The sequence below is a fragment of the Macaca thibetana genome, chromosome 11 (assembly GCF_024542745.1).
Source record: "Macaca thibetana thibetana isolate TM-01 chromosome 11, ASM2454274v1, whole genome shotgun sequence".
NCBI lineage: Eukaryota > Metazoa > Chordata > Mammalia > Primates > Cercopithecidae > Macaca > Macaca thibetana.
Genome location: NC_065588.1, coordinates 87,270,759 through 87,291,079, shown reverse-complemented (window position 1 = coordinate 87,291,079; position 20,321 = coordinate 87,270,759). Strand labels below are relative to the sequence as shown.

The 20,321-nt window shown below is 38.8% G+C and overlaps 1 protein-coding gene and 1 long non-coding RNA gene across 2 annotated transcripts in view; both read left to right on the top strand.

Moving 5' to 3' along the window:
* Window positions 1-1,892: 1,892 nt before the first annotated feature.
* The window catches only part of LOC126929996 (uncharacterized), a 36,838-nt gene continuing 18,409 nt past the window's right edge, over window positions 1,893-20,321 (top strand). The window contains exons 1-2 of the long non-coding RNA XR_007717415.1: window positions 1,893-1,988; window positions 4,228-4,368. This is a non-coding gene — a long non-coding RNA (uncharacterized LOC126929996). The remainder of the gene's footprint in view (window positions 1,989-4,227; window positions 4,369-20,321) is intronic.
* Window positions 1,981-4,169, top strand: CCER1 (coiled-coil glutamate rich protein 1). Its single transcript, XM_050746565.1, has one exon. The coding sequence runs from the start codon at window positions 2,369-2,371 to the stop codon at window positions 3,623-3,625; it is 1,257 nt and encodes a 418-aa protein (XP_050602522.1). The 5' UTR covers window positions 1,981-2,368; the 3' UTR covers window positions 3,626-4,169.

Genomic DNA, 20,321 nt, shown 5'->3' with positions numbered 1-20,321 from the left:
CATTCAATTTTGCGTAAGCAGAGCAGGGTCAGAATAACTGCCAAAGGTGAGTCCATATCTAGAAAGGGATACTGCAGGCTAAACATGTCAGCATTCTGTACTTTTGAGTCAAACAGGCTTGTCCTCAGCAAACCCCAGAGCAAATGAAATTAAATGAAGCCTGTGGATTCTACAGGTCTCAGGGCAAATGTTGGAGTCCTGATCCAAAACCCCCTACACTGTTCTCTATTTTCAGCCAGGAATGCATAAATGACCTTTGCTAGCTTCAGGGCTTTCACACATTCTGCTTTTCTGGCATTTAATGGAGCCTTATATAGACCGAAGTTCCCAGTGGTCAGTGTTCCATTTTGTGCAATTCCACTCAGCATAGAAAAGCAATAAAGGGATAGACACTGAGACGGTTTTCTCTAGGATCGAGTATGGTAGCACTTTCCTTGACGTTTTACAAAGAAGGACAAGAAAAGGACACAAGCCAGGGTCGGGATGCCTATTTTTACATCAAGCACAAGTGTCTTTACATGTACGATATCACCTCTTTTGTAAGTCATTAAGTATTTAAATATAAGGATGACGGTTAACAGTTACTGAGTACTTACAGGGTACCTGCACTAAGTGCTTTAAGGAATTACAGTAAGTCCCTCACTTTGCATCATAGGTTCTTGGAAACTGCTACTTTTAAATGAAAAGACATATAATGAAACGTGGTTTTGTTATGGTTGTTGTTTTGCCTCAGCAATGTTATAAGGAAATGATATTGAGCAAAACATTATTAGAGGACCTGCTATATGCATTTAACTCTTTACACAACTGTATGGAAAAGGTAGTATAATCGTGGTATGGGTAAGGAAACTGAGGCTTACAGAGATAAATAATTGGTGAGTTGAAGTTGAACCCCATTTATTTAAATTAAAACCCATATGCTTAACCACAGTGCTTTAAAGGCTTCCTGTGTACAGACTGTATGGTCAGTGAAGGGACAAAAGGAAAAACAATCTGAATATTCCTCTTCCCAAGGACAAAGCTGTGGTATTCATCCTGGTAATAATAATATTTGTTTAATTGAGGTACATATGTATGGTATATTACCGATAACAAAGTACCTTCCCAAATGCATGTCATTTAGTTATCACAAGGGTCCTACTGATGGTTTGGTAGAACATACAGCAATGCCATTAAGAATCTAACTTTAGCATCAAACAGGCTTAGGCTTAAATAGTAGCCCGAAAATGTATTAGCCCCACAACCATGGGGAAATTAACCCCTCAGTTCCCTCATCTGTGACAGGTGATAAGATACGCCTACCTCTCAGGGTAGATGACAGGATTATGTGTCAGGAAGCACATGCAATAATAAATGTTTGTGGCCTTGTTTTATGTATTATGAATTCCATTTCCCCGGAGTAAGAAGAGTTGGCACCGGCCAGAAGGTAAGAGGTTGGGCCAAGTTTTCTTTCTCCAGTAATTTTCCATTAATTTTCCATTAATACAAAAGAGGTGATATAGTACATGTAAAGACACTTGTGTTTGATGTAAAAATAGGCATCCCTACCCTGGCTTGTGTCATTTTACCCTCCAAAGGTGTAGAATGTGGGGTTTTCAAAACTCAAGTTCTCCCGCCCCCACCGGGTTCAGATGAAGGCCCATCTTCTAAACCCCTGCCTCAAGGTGACACAAAGCTTTCGGATAAACTGCCTCCAGACGTGCTTGAATTGAGCAGCACAAACCCAGCCTGAGCCCCTCTTCGTCTCCCCCAAACGCTACGTCACAAGCCCCCTGCGAATGTTCACCTAGAGCCTGGTTCCAGCCAGAACCCGGTCTTGCACACAGGGAGGACGATTTCGACCCCAATTGGCTGTTGCCCTGGGCGACCAAGAACGCGGTGGGCACGCGGGAGACCACAGCCAGTATTTAAGGGCTGCCGCTGCCCTCGCCACCCCAGTCCTGCCAGGACGGCGACAGTGAAGCACCTGGGTTGAGAGGTAGCAGCAGGTAACTGCGCAACCCCTGCCTCCCCCGGCCCCAGCCCGTGCCTCAGCAGAGCCGGGTGTGGGGGGGACCCGGGAGTGGGTCTCACTGCGTGTCGCCTGCCAACACCTTCCTCCCCCACCATCCTTGCCCAGCCCCAGTCCCACCCAGCACACCTGGGTGAGACAACCCAGGTGCGAAGGACAAGCGATTACTACCGAAGAGCTCGCAAACCAGGAAGAGAGCGGCCTCCTGGAGAGAAAACGTGATCCCAGGGGTAGACACGTGGCACTGCGTGGAGAGACAGGGTGACGAGACGAGGCTCTTCTGACCGTCCTATCTGGCAAAACTTGACGACAGCTTCTGGGTCGCTACCATCTAGACCTCTCAGAGCTCCCCGAACGATGACTCAGACCCTCGACACAAGGGAAGACCCTCTGAACCTGGGCGGCGGTGGCTGGGCACACTCGGCCTCCTTGAGCTCCTGGTCGTCCTGCCATCGAAGGCGCCAGGGCGCTCCAGTGTACAATAGGCCGCACCGCTATAGCCCCAAGACCGAGTATGGGCCCCCAAGGAAGCAGCCGAAGCAACAGCACGGCCCGGGCTTTTGGTTCCAACCACCCGTGTGCTTTAACTGGGGGTGCTGGGGAGGGCCCTGGCGCCCACCCCCTCCAGGATTCCGGAAGTTCCATTGCCCAGTGCAAGTGTTTCGGGTGTATGGCCTGCACCCTCTCTGCTTTTGCTGCTGCTCCTGCTGGAACGGGTCCTGGAACCCTAGCTGGGCGAGGCCCCCAGGCAGGAAGAAGCGCTGGGGCCGCAGGGGTCGCGGCCTGCGCCACCACCCTCGCCGCTCCTCCCCGCGGAGCCCGCCAGCGAATGTGAGCACGCTGCCGCGGCCGGTCAAGCTGTACGAGTGGAGAGAGCCTGGCATGCGAGCGCCGCCCAACACCACCCAATTCATCATGAACCAGATCTACGAGGACATGCGGCAGCAGGAGAAGCTGGAGCGTCAGCAGGAGGCGCTGAGGGCGCAGAAGGCCCCGGTGAGCGGCGAGGCCTCCCCGGCCAGATCCTCCGGAAACGACGCGCCCCCTGGCGGCAGCGAGGAAACCTGGGGACTGCAGGAAGCTCTGTATGGCTTTGTGCAGAATCCCTCTCTAGCATTCAGTCCTAAACCAGAGGAAAACCAGTCTCTTGCCCCGTTGCTGGTGGAGGAAGAGGAGAAGAAAAATGATGATGAGGAGGAGTATGACCAGGAGGTGTGTGATGCAAAGGAGGTGAGCGAGGAGGAGGAAGAAGAGGTTGAAGATGAGGAAGAAGAGGTCGAAGATGAGGAAGAAGAGGTGGAAGATGAGGAAGAGGAAGAGGTCGAAGATGAGGAGGAGGAAGAGGTCGAAGAGGCTGAATATGTGGAGGAGGAGGAGGAGGAGGAGGAGGAGGAGGAGGAAGAGGAGGAGGCAGAAGGGGAAGAGGAGGTCCTGGAGGAGAACGAGCAGAGAGGGGAAGAATTTCATTTGCCTCTGGAAATGCCTTTATCAATCTTCGTAGAGGCTGAAGAAAAGAGAGAGAACTTTATAAGCTGCACTTTTTTAAACCCAGAGCAGATAATTCCCAAAGTGCCACAGGAATCCCTGTTCACTGCACAGGACTTTAACTGTTAGACATCAGAAAAGGGATTGAGGAAAGGGATGGAACTGATTTGAGGCTAAACTGGATTAGCAATTTATTAAAAACTGATTAAAAAGTGAGTTCCATTAATAAACAGATGTAAACACCTTCTTTGGCCATTATAAAATGCTTAAAATTTGATGCGTATGTGTATGACTATGGGTGGTGGTGGGGGAGCTTTCAAATATAATTTTACTGGAACTGATTAAAGGCCAAGTATTTTATTACTACCATTAGAATATTTTCACTTGGTGTTTTCCCCTCTAGAAAACAAAGTTGCTGTTTTTTTTTTTTTTAATCTATAAATGCTGGAAAAGCGTTTGTTTTTGAACAAATTTATACAACTTAGCCACTTAATGAGCTTGGCATGAAGAGATAGTTTGTTACATGCATAAGAAAGCACATTCTAACGCTACTGAATGTTCACCAGTGCTCTTAACATAACTGAAGCCATTTTCAATCCCTGTATTTTTTTTCAACAATATTTTACCTCGTAGATTTTTCCACCATCAGAGTTCATTTTTGAGGGCTGTATTTTGTTAACCCCATTTGCAGTCTCTTGTGGCATCGCTTATTGATATTCCTTGTTCCACAGTGCTATGGATCTTCCTCAGAAAAACATGAAGTTGCTTCTGTGGAACTGGTTATCTGCCATGGCCTCAACAATCCATAATCCAGTCATGGAGAGGATTCCCCATGGTCAGAAGTCAACTTGCACATCTAGTTAAAGTCCAAGGTAACTGCAAACAATGGAACATAGCTTAGGTTTTGAAGCCTCTTTATTGGATAGAGTCTTTATCCTAAGTTCTGAGGAGCCATAAAAAATGTTTTGCAGAATAGATTTTTTTAGAGAAAAAGATTATTGACCTTTTGGGGGTGGAATATCTTATTTCATTTTTCAATTTGTCTTTGTTATAAAGGAGAGTAAAAGATGTGTAAGCGTGAGTCTGTGTGAGCTGATTTCTGATGTCTAAACAGCAATTACTTATGGAGAATACATCATTCAAAATAATAGCTTTTGTTCAAACATTTTTAGGAAGTAATAATACATTTCTTCCTGGACAGTTGATAAAAGTTCCATCCATAGCATATTTCCAGAATATCCCTAGATGATGAATTTAAACATGCCTTCTCAGAAATTACATCTTTTGACTTTGAACCACAAGTTAGCATTTATTTGTTGAAGAGAAGAATGTGTGGTGATGTTTTACCTGAATGTTGATTGTTACTGATACATTGCAGTTTTCAAGGTGATAAACTTAAGTTATTAAATAATAAAAAGTATTAAATAAAAGTACCTTGCCTCTCATTTCTCATTATTTAAATATCACAAATCCATGCAGCAATGCTTCAGTGGTCAAAAGGATGAATAGAAGAAAGGGGCAAAAACTTAGGAATTTTAAAATTACACCAAACATTCCAAATTGCAGTGGTGAATAACCAAAACTCTAAGAAATCTTTACTTTCTACAAGATGTAATTTCTGAATGACCTATAAAATTAAAAGTAGCCATCCCTATGTGTTTTACTGTTCTAATACATATATGCAGAGGGAAATCAAGAATCCAGCTCCTGAAGCTAGGTAATAAATCCATGCAAGTCATAACCCATAAATACTTTACTCACGACACTTAATCAAAAGGTCAAACTTAGGTATATTCTCACTGGAGAAGACTTTTTTTCATTTAGGATTGAATTTATTCACAATCCTATCTGGATATTTCTCCATTTCTTCCTGCGAAATATTTTAAATTTAAGAATTCACAACATATTAATAGCCTTCATATGCAAAGGTGTTATTCACTAGTTATTTTAAGGGACGTAAACATATGCAATGCCTCAGGAGTCTACATTCTTGCTCATGAACCATTATTCAACAAATATTGAACTACTGGAGGCCAAGCAAAATGAGTTAGATGGATTGCTCATTGCAAGTGGTCTGAAGGAAATGTACCACTATAAAAACATAGATCACTAGCGAACCCAGGAGTAAGGCTGAGGCTGTTTATTGTGGGCAGAGGGACCCCTAAGTCTAAAGGCCAAGAGCTGAGAGGAGCTTGATGCCTTTGAGGAACTGAGGATAGAAAGACCAGCATGTCTGGAAGCAAAGGCCAATGACAAGTGAGAGAAGGGTGCAGAAACCATATTATCTACTCACTTTTATGCCATCCGTATCTTCTGAAATGGACACCAGCAAAACATAATGAGAGGAAAAAACTATTAGTCATTGATGATTCTCTACCTGACCTTTTTTTTCTTTTAATAATTAGCCAGATACTGTGATGCTTTACTAATCCTGACGGGTAATATGAAATAATTAAACCATGTTAGGGGTTGAAGGGATTGGTCATCCAGGAACACTCACCATTCTAACCACCCACTATCATGTAATGAGGGGGATATTAGGGTTCCCTGCTCAGCATGATTGGAGCACCACAGTTCTCAACTCCCATGGAGAGCCTCTTGCAAAATTTATTCAGTAAAACTTGATGATCCCATAGCCTTTACAGTGTTTGTATGGCTCTGAAAAACCCAGTCTTTAGTTTTAGAGGTATGTGTACACTTGAAGAGAAAATACAATTTTCCAAAATAAATTCATTATTATTAAAATCATTTCAAACTTTGTCAGGTGAACACAGTGAGGATGAAGTGCCTGTTAGGCATTTCTCTCAAGAATGGAGCTATTTTGCCAATTGTCAGAAGAATAATATTATAAATCATAAAACATGATTATAGGACTTGGACTTGATAAGCATCTTTGCTGTCTATTTTGAGGTTTTGTTTCTCACGTAGAGATTCTGGCATTTTCATCTTCTAGAGACTGACAGCATTTCTTGATTTGTCTTTATTACTTTGTCTCTACAGTAACTTAGAGGAATTTTGTTTTCCATGAAAATATTATCCCTCTAAAGATGCTAAGTACACTTCACATCTAGAGTTCAACTCTGAACTCTGAGTATGATTTTATAAAATTGTAGAACATCCTTATATGAGGAAGACAGTAGTTGTAACATATTTAGTTCCATTAAAATAAATGTAAGAGGTGAAATGACCAATCTACTCCAGCTAACACCAAACTTACAGATCTGGGATATAAATGATACATCTCCCATAGGTGACCTTGGGTTAAGGGAGTCGATAAGACTAAGAAAAAGTCCTTGAATTGTATTTTGCTTTTAGCAGCGTAATAAAACGATACATGCAGCCATGTTTTGTATTCAATAAGGTTTATGTTAATGTAAAACAACTGACAATTACTCAATGTTGTCAAAGCACTTTGGCCTTGATTATCTATTTATTAAAATCAAAATCAGAATGTGGCTATCTTAGCTGTTTCAGTAGCTGAGTAGCAGTTTTCTTTATTTAGTTTTAGTTAATTAGTGGAATACACTCCATTGTCAAGGTCAGCTAATGGAAGAGAAGAAAAGATTTGGATGTGGCATGGGAAGGCCTGGATGTGTGTTGTCCTGCTGCCTAAGTGACCTGTGGTGGTAGCCACTTGTCTTGGGTTTCTGTTTCCTCAGTATTAGTGATTATACTTTATCACTTAGGTGTATTGTGAAGACAAAATACTCAATATTTAAGAAGAATGTGATTATACTTTATCACTTAGGTATATTGTGAAGACAAAATACTCAATATTTAAGAAGAATTGTGTTATAACTGCAAAACACTGTTGACCGTTATACGTTAAACTACATTTTATAAAGTTACCTCACATAATTTCTGAACATTAGTTCAGTCTAAATTTATTAGCAAGGCCCAGAAAATCTCATAGCAATTCTATGAGGCTGACGTATCAGATATTTCAGTTGTTATTAATATCACAGAACCAAGTATGAACCAACTTGTCCTTGAAATGTAGTTTTGGCTTCAGGTAAAATAGTGTGTAAATGGACACTTCACATGGTCTACTGCCATGATATTTAAAGTGTGGTCTATGAACCAGCAGCACTGACACCCAGGTGTTAGATCCATTGCAGAAGCCTCACGGGAATTTAATGATTAAGATTATGGTTTATGCATTCAAAACTATCATTTTTTACATGTGTGACCTCAGGATTGTTACTGAAATATTGACATCTCATTTTCCTCATCTATACTACCTACCTCATGGATGAAATTAGATTGTAAAGACTAAGTGAGATGATAGTTACCAAGCACTCCAAACAGTGACATTCAATACTTCCTAGTTATAGTAAGTATTCAGTAAATGCACAAATGAAGTCATAGACATATTATTTGGTGTCTAAAAGTTACTTGTTAGTAATGCAAGCAACTACAAATGTAAAATCTCTCAAAATAACAAAATGATTCATTAACTCTGTCCTATTTCCCCCTAGTATAACTGTAATCAGATACATTACCTTTGAGTTGCAGATACTATTATGCAGACTATATGAGAACTAGTTAAATCTCTAGAGTTGGACTCTTTCCCCAGATAATATTCTTTACCCTTTATCTTCCCCTGCGCCTGCCCTTGCCCCAGGTCAGTGATGTTTCCTTTTACGGTTGACATTAATGCTCTAATGGTTGGTGCTAAGAGTTACCCGTCCTTTTCCATAGAAGCAATGGATAGTTGAATGTATATTTTCAAAATCAAAATCAATGCAACTGTAATACTTGAAAAAAAAGTTCTGTCGGTTAATAGTTTATGAAAGTGATATGATGACAGTGTAACACAGGAATATTTTATGTATATGTATATCAATATACGCATTTGGTGGGAAGAAAATGCCTGAATGGGAGAAGTTGTTATAAATGTTGCTTTGTTGCTTCTCATCCATAAAGTAAAATCAAAATTTTACTTTAGAAAAATATTCATAAGAATTTATAGGTAACTTTATAGGTGCATAAAATAACTGGATATCATTCCTAATATTACTTTATTGAAGATTCTGTTTTATGCTACACTTAAAGTTAAGCTCATTGTAGATTAAGATACAGATACAGATAGATGAAAATGCCAAACAATATTTAATGCTTGTTGTAAGTCCCTTATGTAGAACAGTTAAACTATCAAAATGTAGACGTTAGATTTCAAAACACATTTGAATACATGTAAGGTAGTTAACATACATGATCACATTTAAACATATAACTACCCTATGAACTAATGCTTTATCTCCCTTTTAATAGATAAAATACCTGAAAATCAAAAGAAATTGTTTCAGGACCCAAGTCCTCTATTTTAGTTAAAAGCTGTAGGTACACTGTTACTTGAACATACTGTTGTTTTATTTCAAACAACCTATCTAGAAACAAAACTTCCTTTAATAAATTTGACCTGAGTCCAAGGAAGGTAGGCACCTAGACAAGAGATACTTAAATCCCTGTTTCAATTATAATTCTTATGCTAGCACACACAAATATCAAGAGTGTGATATGCAAAGTGTAATTCACCCTTGCCAGGCCACTGGGCTGGAATCAGCCATCCTAGAGTATAAGTGCTTTTTTTGTGTGTGTGTGTGGTCAGGAGGGATTAGAAGAGAGTTATTTGGAGGATCAAGACACTGAGGAATATATTGCTTGAAAGGTTCTTGTATTGGTTTGAGCCCAGAGAGCCACGCCAACAAACAACACAACACAAGGCGATGTGGAGTAACATGCTATATTTTATTTATTTTATTTTATTTTATTTTATTTATTTTTTTGAGACAGAGTCTCCCTCTTTCGCCCAGGCTGGAGTGCAGTGGCGCTATCTCGGTTCACTGCAAGCTCTGCCTCCCAGGTTCACATCATTCCCCTGCCTTAGCCTCCTGAGTAGCTGGGACTACAGGAGCCCGCCACCGTGCCTGGCTAATTTTTTGTATTTTTAGTAGAGACGGGGTTTCACCGTGTTAGCCAGGATGGTCTCGATCTCCTGACCTCGTGATCTGCCTGCCTTGGCCTCCCAAAGTGCTGGGATTACAGGCGTGAGCCACAGTGGGGCCCAACCTGCTGTTTTAATGAGCGCCTGGGTGCAGGCGGGCTGAGGCCTAAAATGGCGTCATCCCCAAGTGAGGATCGGACAGGGGTTTTATAGCTCTCTGTAAACAGGAAGTGTCGCAGTCTGACGTGACTGCTACTTAGTACCCAGATGTCCTCTTTCTTAATCTTAAGGGATACACGTTTTCCGGCCAGGGTAGGTGTCTTCTGGCCAGGGTAGGTGTCTTCTGGCCAGGGTAGGTGTTTTCCAGGCAGCTCTCTTCCTGCTTTTGCTATCTTGCTGATGCAGGCTGCTGGCGCAAGTGGTCTTGTGTCTTGGGACTCGGCCTGAGAAGGGAGGAGTTATTCGTTCCCTTAAACTTTCAGGCTCTGGGGAGAATCTTTCACTGCTGTACCTACATATTGCTGCATGGTAATATGATGTAGTAGTTCTACTATAAGGGGCAGGGTAGGAGGCAGGGAGGGAGTGTTTGAGACAAATGTATTCCTGGAACAAACTACATTTAAATACTTCTCTGGCATTGCCTCAAATCAAGCATACTTTCATTTCAAAATAAATCAGTCAAGATGGGTATAACAAGTGCAGAATTTAACTTTTAGATGTCAACCATTTTAGAAAATCCGCTTACATATAAATACTTGTATAAATAGAGGTACATAGCAGAGTTTCTCTAACAGAAAAATCCTATATTCAAAAGGATTCCCAAGGGGAGTGACTGACAATTGCCCTCCTTGAATAATGGGCAGTTATAGGATACTACATAATAGAGCTAAAATGTTCTCTGGAACTATGAACACTAGGTCCTAATGCCTTACAACTTTGAGCCCCTGGTGACTTTTGACAACGTGCTAGGGTCATTTCTCCACTGCAGATGCTATAATACCCTAGTAGGTCTACCCTAGTATAACAAAATTATTTCCAACATGTAGACCATGCATGTATTTCTAACTCTGGTTTCCAACTACTAGAGTATCAATAATTATCTCAATTGTTGTAAAATTTAACATACAAGCAATAGCTTTAAATCAAAAGCTTGAAGACTTTGTATGTTAAAAGGTCATCAGCTCAAATCTTTTATTCCTCCCTTCTTTTTACACTGAAAATATATTGTTTTCTATAGGAAGATCACATGCAGAACTGTTTTTTGCAATTTAAAATACATGGTCCTATTTCCCGCAGTAAGAAGTTCTAGTTTTAATTACAAAAAAAAAAAAAAAAAAAAAAAATATCTGACCCAGTGCAGTGGCTCATGCCTGTAATCCCAGCACTTTGGGATTGTTTGAGCCCAGGAGTTCAAGAGCAGCAGGGGCAACATGGAGAAACCCATCCCCATCAAAAAAAGTAATATTTGTTATCTGAGGCATGGTGGTCCATGGCTGTGGCCTCAGCTACTTGGAAGGCTGAGGTGGAAGGACGGCTTGAGCCCAGGAGATGGAGGTTGCAGTAAGCAGAGATGGAGCCACTGCACTCCAGCATGGGTGATAGAGCAAGACGCTTACCTTGAAAAAAAAAAAAAAAGGAAGGCTTTTGCTTTTGACCACCAATTCCACCAACTGGTCCTAGTTTTGCATTATAGGAAAATAAACAAAGGTATTATATCTCAAACCAAAAAGGACTTGGCTATATTTGGACTATCTTTTGGAGAAGCTCACCTACTTATTTACACCATTGTTCGTGTTACATACGCTTTGACTTACCGTCTTTCTAGGCTGTTTGCTTCATCCTAAATCTTTTTCCTTTTCTTTTTTGGATGTTGCTTTTAGAATGGTTATTCTCAAGACACTAATCACATACTATCCATGCACTCTTCTCATGAGCTGGACACTATACTTCTATTCAGCTATTAAGTTTGTGCTGCCTAAATTCAATACTGTGATTTCAATAAATAAATGCAATGCAATATTTAGTGAAGCATAGACAGTACCAAGAGGTGTAATAAAATTTTAATGATTACTGCATGTTCTTTTACTTTTTGATTTCTTTCAAATTCTATTGGTGATATTTTATTACCCTGGGAAGGTTACTTTGAGTAAACTTTTAACACCTAAGACTAGAAATCCACATTTCTCTTTAAAAATTTAGATTTGACATTAACTGGCATTTTTAGCTGTTATTTAAGTTATTAATAGTGGCATCTTCTGATGGTTTCAGATGGCATTTGAAATTTTTATAATGATTGATAGTTCTGTTATCATGCATTGTGTATCCTCTCCTATGAATATATTTAGATTTTTAGCATGTCATTTTTAGTCCTAGTAATTTAAGACTCTTAACTAGTGTTAATTTACCATTTCTCACAAAAATTTCTGTTAGACTAGACATTTCATATGACATTTATCATTAAATAGTACTACCAAAAGCAGAATTTTAGTGCTGCCATATATAATTACAGTTTTTATTTTTTCTTGATGTTTTGATTGCAGAATTTCCTTGAACTGGGAGATTATAATATAAGATGGCAAGCTGAGGTCAAGACTAAGTGGTTCTATATGTTCCCCTGGCAACCCCCAGCGAATTTTTCCAAAATCAATGTTCATCTTCTCTTAAAAAAGAATAATGAGTATTTAATGTTTTCCCTTAGTCTTAAACAAATTTGTGAATTTTACATTGTTTCCTGAACAAATATTGAAATACAAAACGGATTTAATAAAATAGCTTACTTTTCTCTCCTTCACTGTCTATTTTGCCTTCTTATGTAGAACTTATGCTCTACAACTATTAATATATAGGTGCCACCTAGTGGCAAAGGCAAAACATTTACATGTAAGCTAATGATTGATGAGCTCTTGTACTATATTCACAGATGCATTTTTTGGAATACATAATACATTAATACAAATGCAAAAAGAGTACTGTAATGGTATTGTGACAAAGCACTAAGAATATCTATCTATTAAGATAGATATTTACATTATTTATTTGAATATGCTGCTATATGGCTTGGTTTTTAAAAGTTAGTATCTTTTTGACCTACAAGACTAAGACATAAACATAAATTACCAAAGTGTGTGAAGGAAAGGGGTAAAACATTGGCCCACAAGATTCCTTGTATGTCTGTGGATTATTATTTTGATATAGTTAGAATAACTTTATTCCATGAATCATATTTTATCTAAAGGTGTTTCTCTAATACTTCTGTCTATTCAAAGTCTTTTTGACAGTAACATCACTAATTAACATTCACAATCTGTACTGACAGTGTATTTGTTTTCCTTTAAATACTGACAATAGACAAGACAATTATCAAAATTATGAAATTGCTAAACTAAATAATGCTTAACTCTTTAATCCCGAGAAGTAAAAATGGGAGTATGTATCCATTGACCTGGTAGTAAAAGCAGGACTTGTGATAGTCAGTCACCTCCTGGGACTCAAACACGGTGTAATCTGTTAATGGTCATGGCCACTAATTAGAGTACATCTTGTTAGGGAAATAAATAAACTTGCTTGTTTGTTGCTCTGGCACCCAGAAGATAATTAATATTTTTATTGCTGCCTGATTCCCAGCTCTTTCCAGCTGCTATTTAGGTCTAGTGGGAGCACAAATGAATGCTACGAGTGGGCTCTGCCTTAGCCTGAGAGGTAGTTTCTACATTTACAACTGCCTTAGTGATGCATTCATCAGTTACTCCACAGTACTTCTAGAAAGAGGTGCTCTGTACTTCTTGCTTTGTACTTCCTTAACACTTCACTTTATTGATACTTCCATTATCCTTTCTAAATTATCGTTAATTACCTGTGGTTCTCTTCTGTCTAGAAAAGGCTATAGGGCAAGGAATTGATCATCTTTCTAGTTCCAGTGCACAATCTTGCACATAAGAAGCTCTTAATACATAATTTCAATATTAAAAAAGAATAAAATAGAAATAAATCTATGAAGTGATCCATGATTCTTAGGTAGTTCCAACAGAGAAGCATACTGACTTAACCATGTGTGTACTAAAACCTACTTCATTAGGAAAGCAGAAGAAAGAGTAAGTAGAGACTCAACCACATCTCTTATATGCTAAACTGTGTGGTATAATAGCCCTGTCCTCATGCATAGATTTGCACAGGAATTGAACACAAAATTTTATAATGTAACAAGAAGCTCTTGGTTCCAACTTGCTGGGCCACAGAATCACCATGAGTATAAATAAACCATCTTGAAAATGCTCATGTCAATGTTCCTGTTTCTAAAAGGCACATGAAAATATATTTTTAGACTATTGTAATTTTAAAATTTAGAGTACCTGGTGAAGCTTGACATAGCCAACACTTATTTTATTCTGTTTCACTTTGCTGAGTGTTTACCTTGTGTAGAAGCTGTATTCAGAACATATGCTTAGTTTAGCAGTGAAAAAGCCAATGCTAAGAGCTCTTGACCAACTTACCCAAGATCCCACAGCTAATAGGTGATAGAGGTTGGAAGCCACATAGTCTGTTTCCTTATACCATTAAGTCCACTCTGAAATGGAGGGGAGTGTGATGAAATCTTAGATTAAGTTCAGATTATTCAAGGACATAACTTTGAGTCAATAGCCAAAGCCAAACTTTTGCAGTCATACCGCATATCGTAATGCTGTCCTGGAAAAAGTGCTGAGTCTCAGTAATTGATGTCCAAAAGTTCTGTGATAAATTATTTATGTGATGAGATGTTTTAAAGAGAGTAAAACAGCAGAGTGCAAAACTGTGCTAGGCTATTCACATCATTAAAGCAGTTCCCTGACCCCTTTTCCGTTTCTTCTGAGGTGAAAGTATAAAGCTCACTCTGATTGCAGAATTCTTAATTCTCTAAATTAGGAATCAGCCTTTACTAATGGAAGTGGGTAGAAATGGAAAACTACTAGCTACTGGCAGGAGAAGAGCCCAAGAGCTGCTATATGGCAGTTACAATTAGGAAAAAAAAAATACAGTATAAAAGCAAAGTAATAGCCACTATCTGGAGGTCAGTCGAAAGAAAATGGATATAATAAAGAATGAAAGTTAAAAGTTGAAAAGATGAGCCATGAAAGTATCAGGAATTTCAGGGTAGGCAAAAATCTAAATAGACAATATGGATTAGATTTAGTAAGAAATAAGAACTTGTCTAAGAACACTATTACAGGTAAGATATTATAACTCCTATTTCACTAAAAGTACCATCAGATTCAGCCAGAAGTAAAGGAAAAGACAGAGTTTAAATGTTGGTATACCTTAAAACACATCCACCTTGCAAGCTGAAGATAATTAGTGCTTCTTGAATTTAGCATAGCTAAGGAATGTTACAGTTGGATTGCCAAATAATTTAAACGATTTTAATAGGCAGGGATAAAATATCAAGTTTACTTATCCAGGTATATAAGTTCATCTTAGTTCATCGAAGAATCTTTTCTATTCCATGATCAAATATACTACTGATTTCTAAAATTTTATATCTATATATAGATATTCACACAATATATATACATATTGTATATGTATACATACATATATAATATGTTGTGTGTATATATACACACTAAATAATTACATACATATAATTGCATATGACAAAACAATTTCCTTTGGTGTACCACTAGCTCTTGATTATCTATCAAGATGATTGTGGCAGGGATAATCTCAAAAGGGATACAATAATTTATATTTACCTTTACCTTACAAATATTAACTATGCCTTCTACAGTAGACTCATTTTTGTGTGTATATGAGAGGGTTATAGATTCCATAAACATATACTTAAAGCAGAGGACAGGCCTAATTTGAGGGTCTATTTATTCATTCATTCACCCATTGTGTCTCATGTCCCTTCTAAATGTTCAGCATTCTTCTAAATGCTATAGATACACCTAGGAGTTATATTCAAATTGTTTAACTACTGGTTCTATGGGCACCAAGTAATCAGAACAGATACTGCTCAAATAGCACCTCAGGAATAATTGTATATAAAAATACTCACTGTCACCAAGAGTTTTTCCACTTAATGGAGAAGACTGAGTTAACAGGCAGTCACTAGACAGTTTGACAACTGTTCTAATAATTGTAAACACAGTATACATAAAACTTTTTCAAATAATCCCTGAAGTTTTTTTCCCTATGAGACTCTTGCCTACTTTATAATCTTGATGCATTAAAATTTATGATCCAAAAGTATCTAATTAACCAAAAATTATCTTCAGAGCATGTGATTTAATTTAAAATTACATTTTGACTTTTTAGAAAGTTGACTTTTGAAATTAGTAGCTTGTTTTTATAAAACGAAACATAAATTTTTCATGGTTGCTAAAGCATCCATTTCAACTTAAAGATAGGTTGCATTCTTTCAGGTTCCCATATCTGCAACATAGCATGTAAAGATTATAACATGGATCCTATTTTATGTTAAATGTGCTTTCAGAAAATGCAGTGATTCTCTAAGACATTTATCAAAAATATCATAAATTGAAGTAAAGAAAAATAATCCATTTTTACTTGAATGAACCAACTAAATTATTTCCCACTCTACTTGCTCTCATTTGGAGATCTAGCTATAAATTCTCAGAAACAAATAAATGAGTTCAAGGAGAAACATCTTTGTTAATTTCTGAGGCTTAATTCAGATAGAAATTCTTTTACATGTAAGAATCTTAACATTTGTACTAATTAAAACTATTATTTTTAATAGTAAAAATTGCCAAAAATATGTTTTGTACTCATAATCAAATGGATATCTATTTTGTAAAAAATCTATATTCTAAAATCTCTCTGGATATGGAGAAAGTCATTAAAATCAAGCCCTAATGAATAAACAAAAGCTACATGCAGTTCTATGTTAGTTAGAAATAACAATAAAATTGTGCCCAAGCACACTTTCTAGGTCTACAAAGTAGTCTATTTTTCCTAGGTGGCCCACCACATTTGCTGAAATATGACACAGTTTTGCATTTTTTTTCCTTAAATACATACGCCATTAGATAATACGCAGCATATGTGGTGCATTGCAGATGTTGCATTAACTCTTGTTAATTTCCCCTAGGTGGCGATCTTTTCAAAGAAGCTGTACAGGCACTTCCATCAAAGAAAATTGAGTTAATATAAATGTATACCACACTCTGGCTATTAATAATGCTACCTTCATCTACACAGAAGGGAAAATACAATTTTTTGGTGGGGACACAATATAAATTTAAAGCCTCTTCTCAAAAATCTTACAAAACTGGATGTATAGATGTTATCTACTTTAAGAACTTAAATATATGTTAGCGAAAAGATATTTCAAAAACATTAGTTCTGGGATATTGGTTAATTATGGATGTAGCATGATAAATCATACTCAAATTTTAGTTTCTGGGCTCATTGCTTACAGCTTTCTTCCTAAAACCCCAACATTGTGATTTAATGAAATAACAATGGGTTTCATCCATCTCTTTAGAGTTATAGTTGTTGTTGCTGTTTTTCATGCTGCCCACAGCTGCTCTTTTGTGACAGCTCCTTTAGGTAGGATATCCCACTGGTGAATGAAACAGGTGACTAGGTAGGGCTAAGCCCGCTTACATCTTAGCATGTTCCTCAATATATTGAAAGATAGGAGGAGACATTAAAATAGAAAAACAGACTACTTAGGTGTAGATAAATGATATGGAGCAGAAAATATTCTAAAATTCAGAAAAAAAAAGACCTTTCTTCCTATGCAGACAGTCTCCTTACTTCTACATTTCTATAGAAGACGTAAACCTTCTGAGACACTCACCCATACACACTTGACATTTACATACATACATAAACTTAGCCTTCCTCTGCTTTGGAACGTCACCTCTTGCTTTTGCTTTGTTTGTTACTTTAAATTTTCCCTTGCTCCACCCTAAGGCTTTAACCATCAAGAGATGTGAGGCTGGCAGTGATGACGCATGACTGCAGCTTCCCTCTCCTAAATGCAGCCACAGAGCAATCGAAGCATCCCGTAAGCCTTCAGAAAAAAACAAACATAACAAACACAAAAACAAAAAACAGGAGTATAGAATTAAAATAACGATATTTGTTATTTGCAAAGAAACTTTATATTAATGATGTACTTTGACATTTGCAACAGCCCTGAGCATTTAAAAAGCAGGAATCATCATCATCCCCAATTTACAGATAAACCTCAGAGAAGTTAAGGTCTTTCATTAGAGTTAAAAAGCTGGCCACTGGAAACCCAAGACTCAAAGAATTTTCTGATTCCTTTGTAAGTTCACTCATGTTTTGACTGTAATCAGTCTTCATAATGAGACTCATACTATGTCTCCACTGCCTTCCCTTGGCTTCTTCCTGCTCACAAATAACGTGTATTGACTGTCAGGAGTGGTTTCAAATTTGAAGTGAAGTGTCTAAATAGCCCCTGGGAAAGGATTTATTGAAGCAACTTATGAGAACCTCTTAACTCTATGTTTGGTACCCTGAGCAGAAGACATGGGCAATAAAGCTAAGCACTGGAATTCAGTGTACTTACTAAAATTTTGGCCAGAGTTCCATTTGGATCTTTGACAGACTAACTTCCTGTATCTTCCAAACTTACCCTTGGCCACTTTTCAAAATGTTAAGCTCATCAGCTGCATTATCTCAATGTATGAATCCATCCTCCCATAAAGTCTTGTTCATGTTCCTTTTTCCCAACTCTTCACCATTGCCTTCCTTCTCTACTCTTTCCACCTTTCCACTGTGACCTTTGGAAATCTCCAATCAGAACCAGCTACAAAATTTGTGGAGTCCAGTGCAAAATGTCAATGCAAGGCTTTTTGTACAAAAAGCAGGCCAAAAAAAACCAAACAAACAAAAAAAAACATTTTCCTTCTGTGATTTATCTCTAAACCAGTTATGTGGCTTTTTTGTTCTTTGGTTTTGTTATTTAATCTCATGCTTTTTGGGGCATGGAAATACATGCGAGGCAAGTGCAAACCATCACAGGCACCTGGGTCCTGCCCACAAACTGTGGGGCTCATATGCCTGACCTTGTCCCTCCCCAGACCCATGCCTAGGCCTCCACTGTGGGTAGCAAGTCATTGGGCAGGTGAGAGGAGCAGATAGCTGTGATTCTGTCCTAGGAAGGTGAGGAGGCAGGAAAGCAGTGGAAAGGCAGTACCACAGGTGAGCCAAGATTCCAAGCTCTGACACATCTACTAATATTCAATCAGATTCCATTTACATAACAAATATTCCAAGATAATCTTGTTAAGAATTTCAAGATAGGGCCGGGCGCGGTGGCTCAAGCCTGTAATCCCAGCACTTTGGGAGGCCGAGACGGGTGGATCACGAGGTCAGGAGATCGAGACCATCCTGGCTAACACGGTGAAACCCCGTCTCTACTAAAAAATACAAAAAACTAGGCAGGCGAGGTGGCGGGTGCCAGTAGTCCCAGCTACTCGGGAGGCTGAGGCAGGAGAATGGCGTGAACCCGGGAGGCGGAGCTTGCAGTGAGCTGAGATCCGGCCACTGCACTCCAGCCTGGGCGACAGAGCGAGACTCCATCTCAAAAAAAAAAAAAAAAAAAAAAAAGAATTTCAAGATAATGTCCACAGAGCATTAAGTCCCAAGAGCAGGGTCCCTTTTGTAGAGTGAGGCTCTATTTGATGGCACTGAGAGCAGTCATGAAATTGTGTCTGTCCCCTCCACAATAAATGGCTTTCCCCATATTCTCAACCATTTTACAGATCAGATCTCTGTCTTACTGAAATCTGGTGCTCTTCAGAAGTGTTTGGTTCATTGGAACCTGCCTGAGCATGCATTGCTTATACTCTCATGCTCATGGGCGCTGGAGGAAAGGGAAGCAGGAAGAATTTTCAGCTTCACAATGCTGACTCACTTATAAAGCATTACTCTTTCCACCTAATGTCAATGAGGTGCATATCCTGACAGTGGTTCCACTACACTCTACTACTTTTCATCAGTCAGCCTCCTGTATTCTATTCCCCCTCTCACTGATTATTTCATTGCCTCTAGAGTACAATATTCTCACCCTCAAACCTTGAGATCCCCCAGCTACATTGACAATCCATGCAACAATCTCTGTCACTGGCCTTTGACCTCAGCCCCATTACTCTTCAACTCCACTTTAATAACTGAATTTTGAAATTATATCTTGCACCTTGACATAGCCATGAGGCACTAGAACTAGGAAATCTTACATTTTAACCTCTTGTTCTTTGACAATTTTCCCCTGTTATGTTCTCTAGCCCTTTACTCTCATAACCCTTTACTCTGCTGACACATTATAGGGGAGAGGAAAACATTATTTGGATGCAATAGAGATAGGATTTTATTTTCTCTCAAGGAGATTTTAATTCATTATATATCAAATGCCTGATGTCTTATGTTTTGTATCTTTGTAGTTGATTTCATGTATGTTTGATAATATTGTGTCTGGAATTGGTGGGTTCTTGATCTCGCTGACTTCAAGAATGAAGCTGTGGACCCTTGCAGTGAGTGTTACAGTTCTTAAAGATGGTGTGTCCAGAGTTGGTTCTTTTGGATGTTTAGATGTGTCTGGAGTTTCTTCCTTCTGGTGGGTTCGTGGTCTCACCGACTTCAGGAGTGAAGCTGCAGACCTTCACGGTGAGTGTTATAGCTCTTAAAGGGTGGCAGGGACCCAAAGAGTGAGCAGCAACAAGATTTATTGTGAAGAGCAAAACAACAAAGCTTCCACAGGGTGGAAGGGGACCCAAGTCGGTTGCCACTGCTGGCTCAGGTGGCCTGCTTTTATTCCCTGATCTGGCCCCACCCACATCCTGCTGATTGGTTCATTTTACAGACAACTGATTGGCCCATTTTACAGAGAGCTGATTGGTCCAT

Coding starts and splice junctions, on each gene's coding strand:
- CCER1 (XM_050746565.1), top strand. CDS start 2,369: ATGACTCAGACCCTCGACACAAGGGAAGACCCTCTGAACCTGGGCGGC.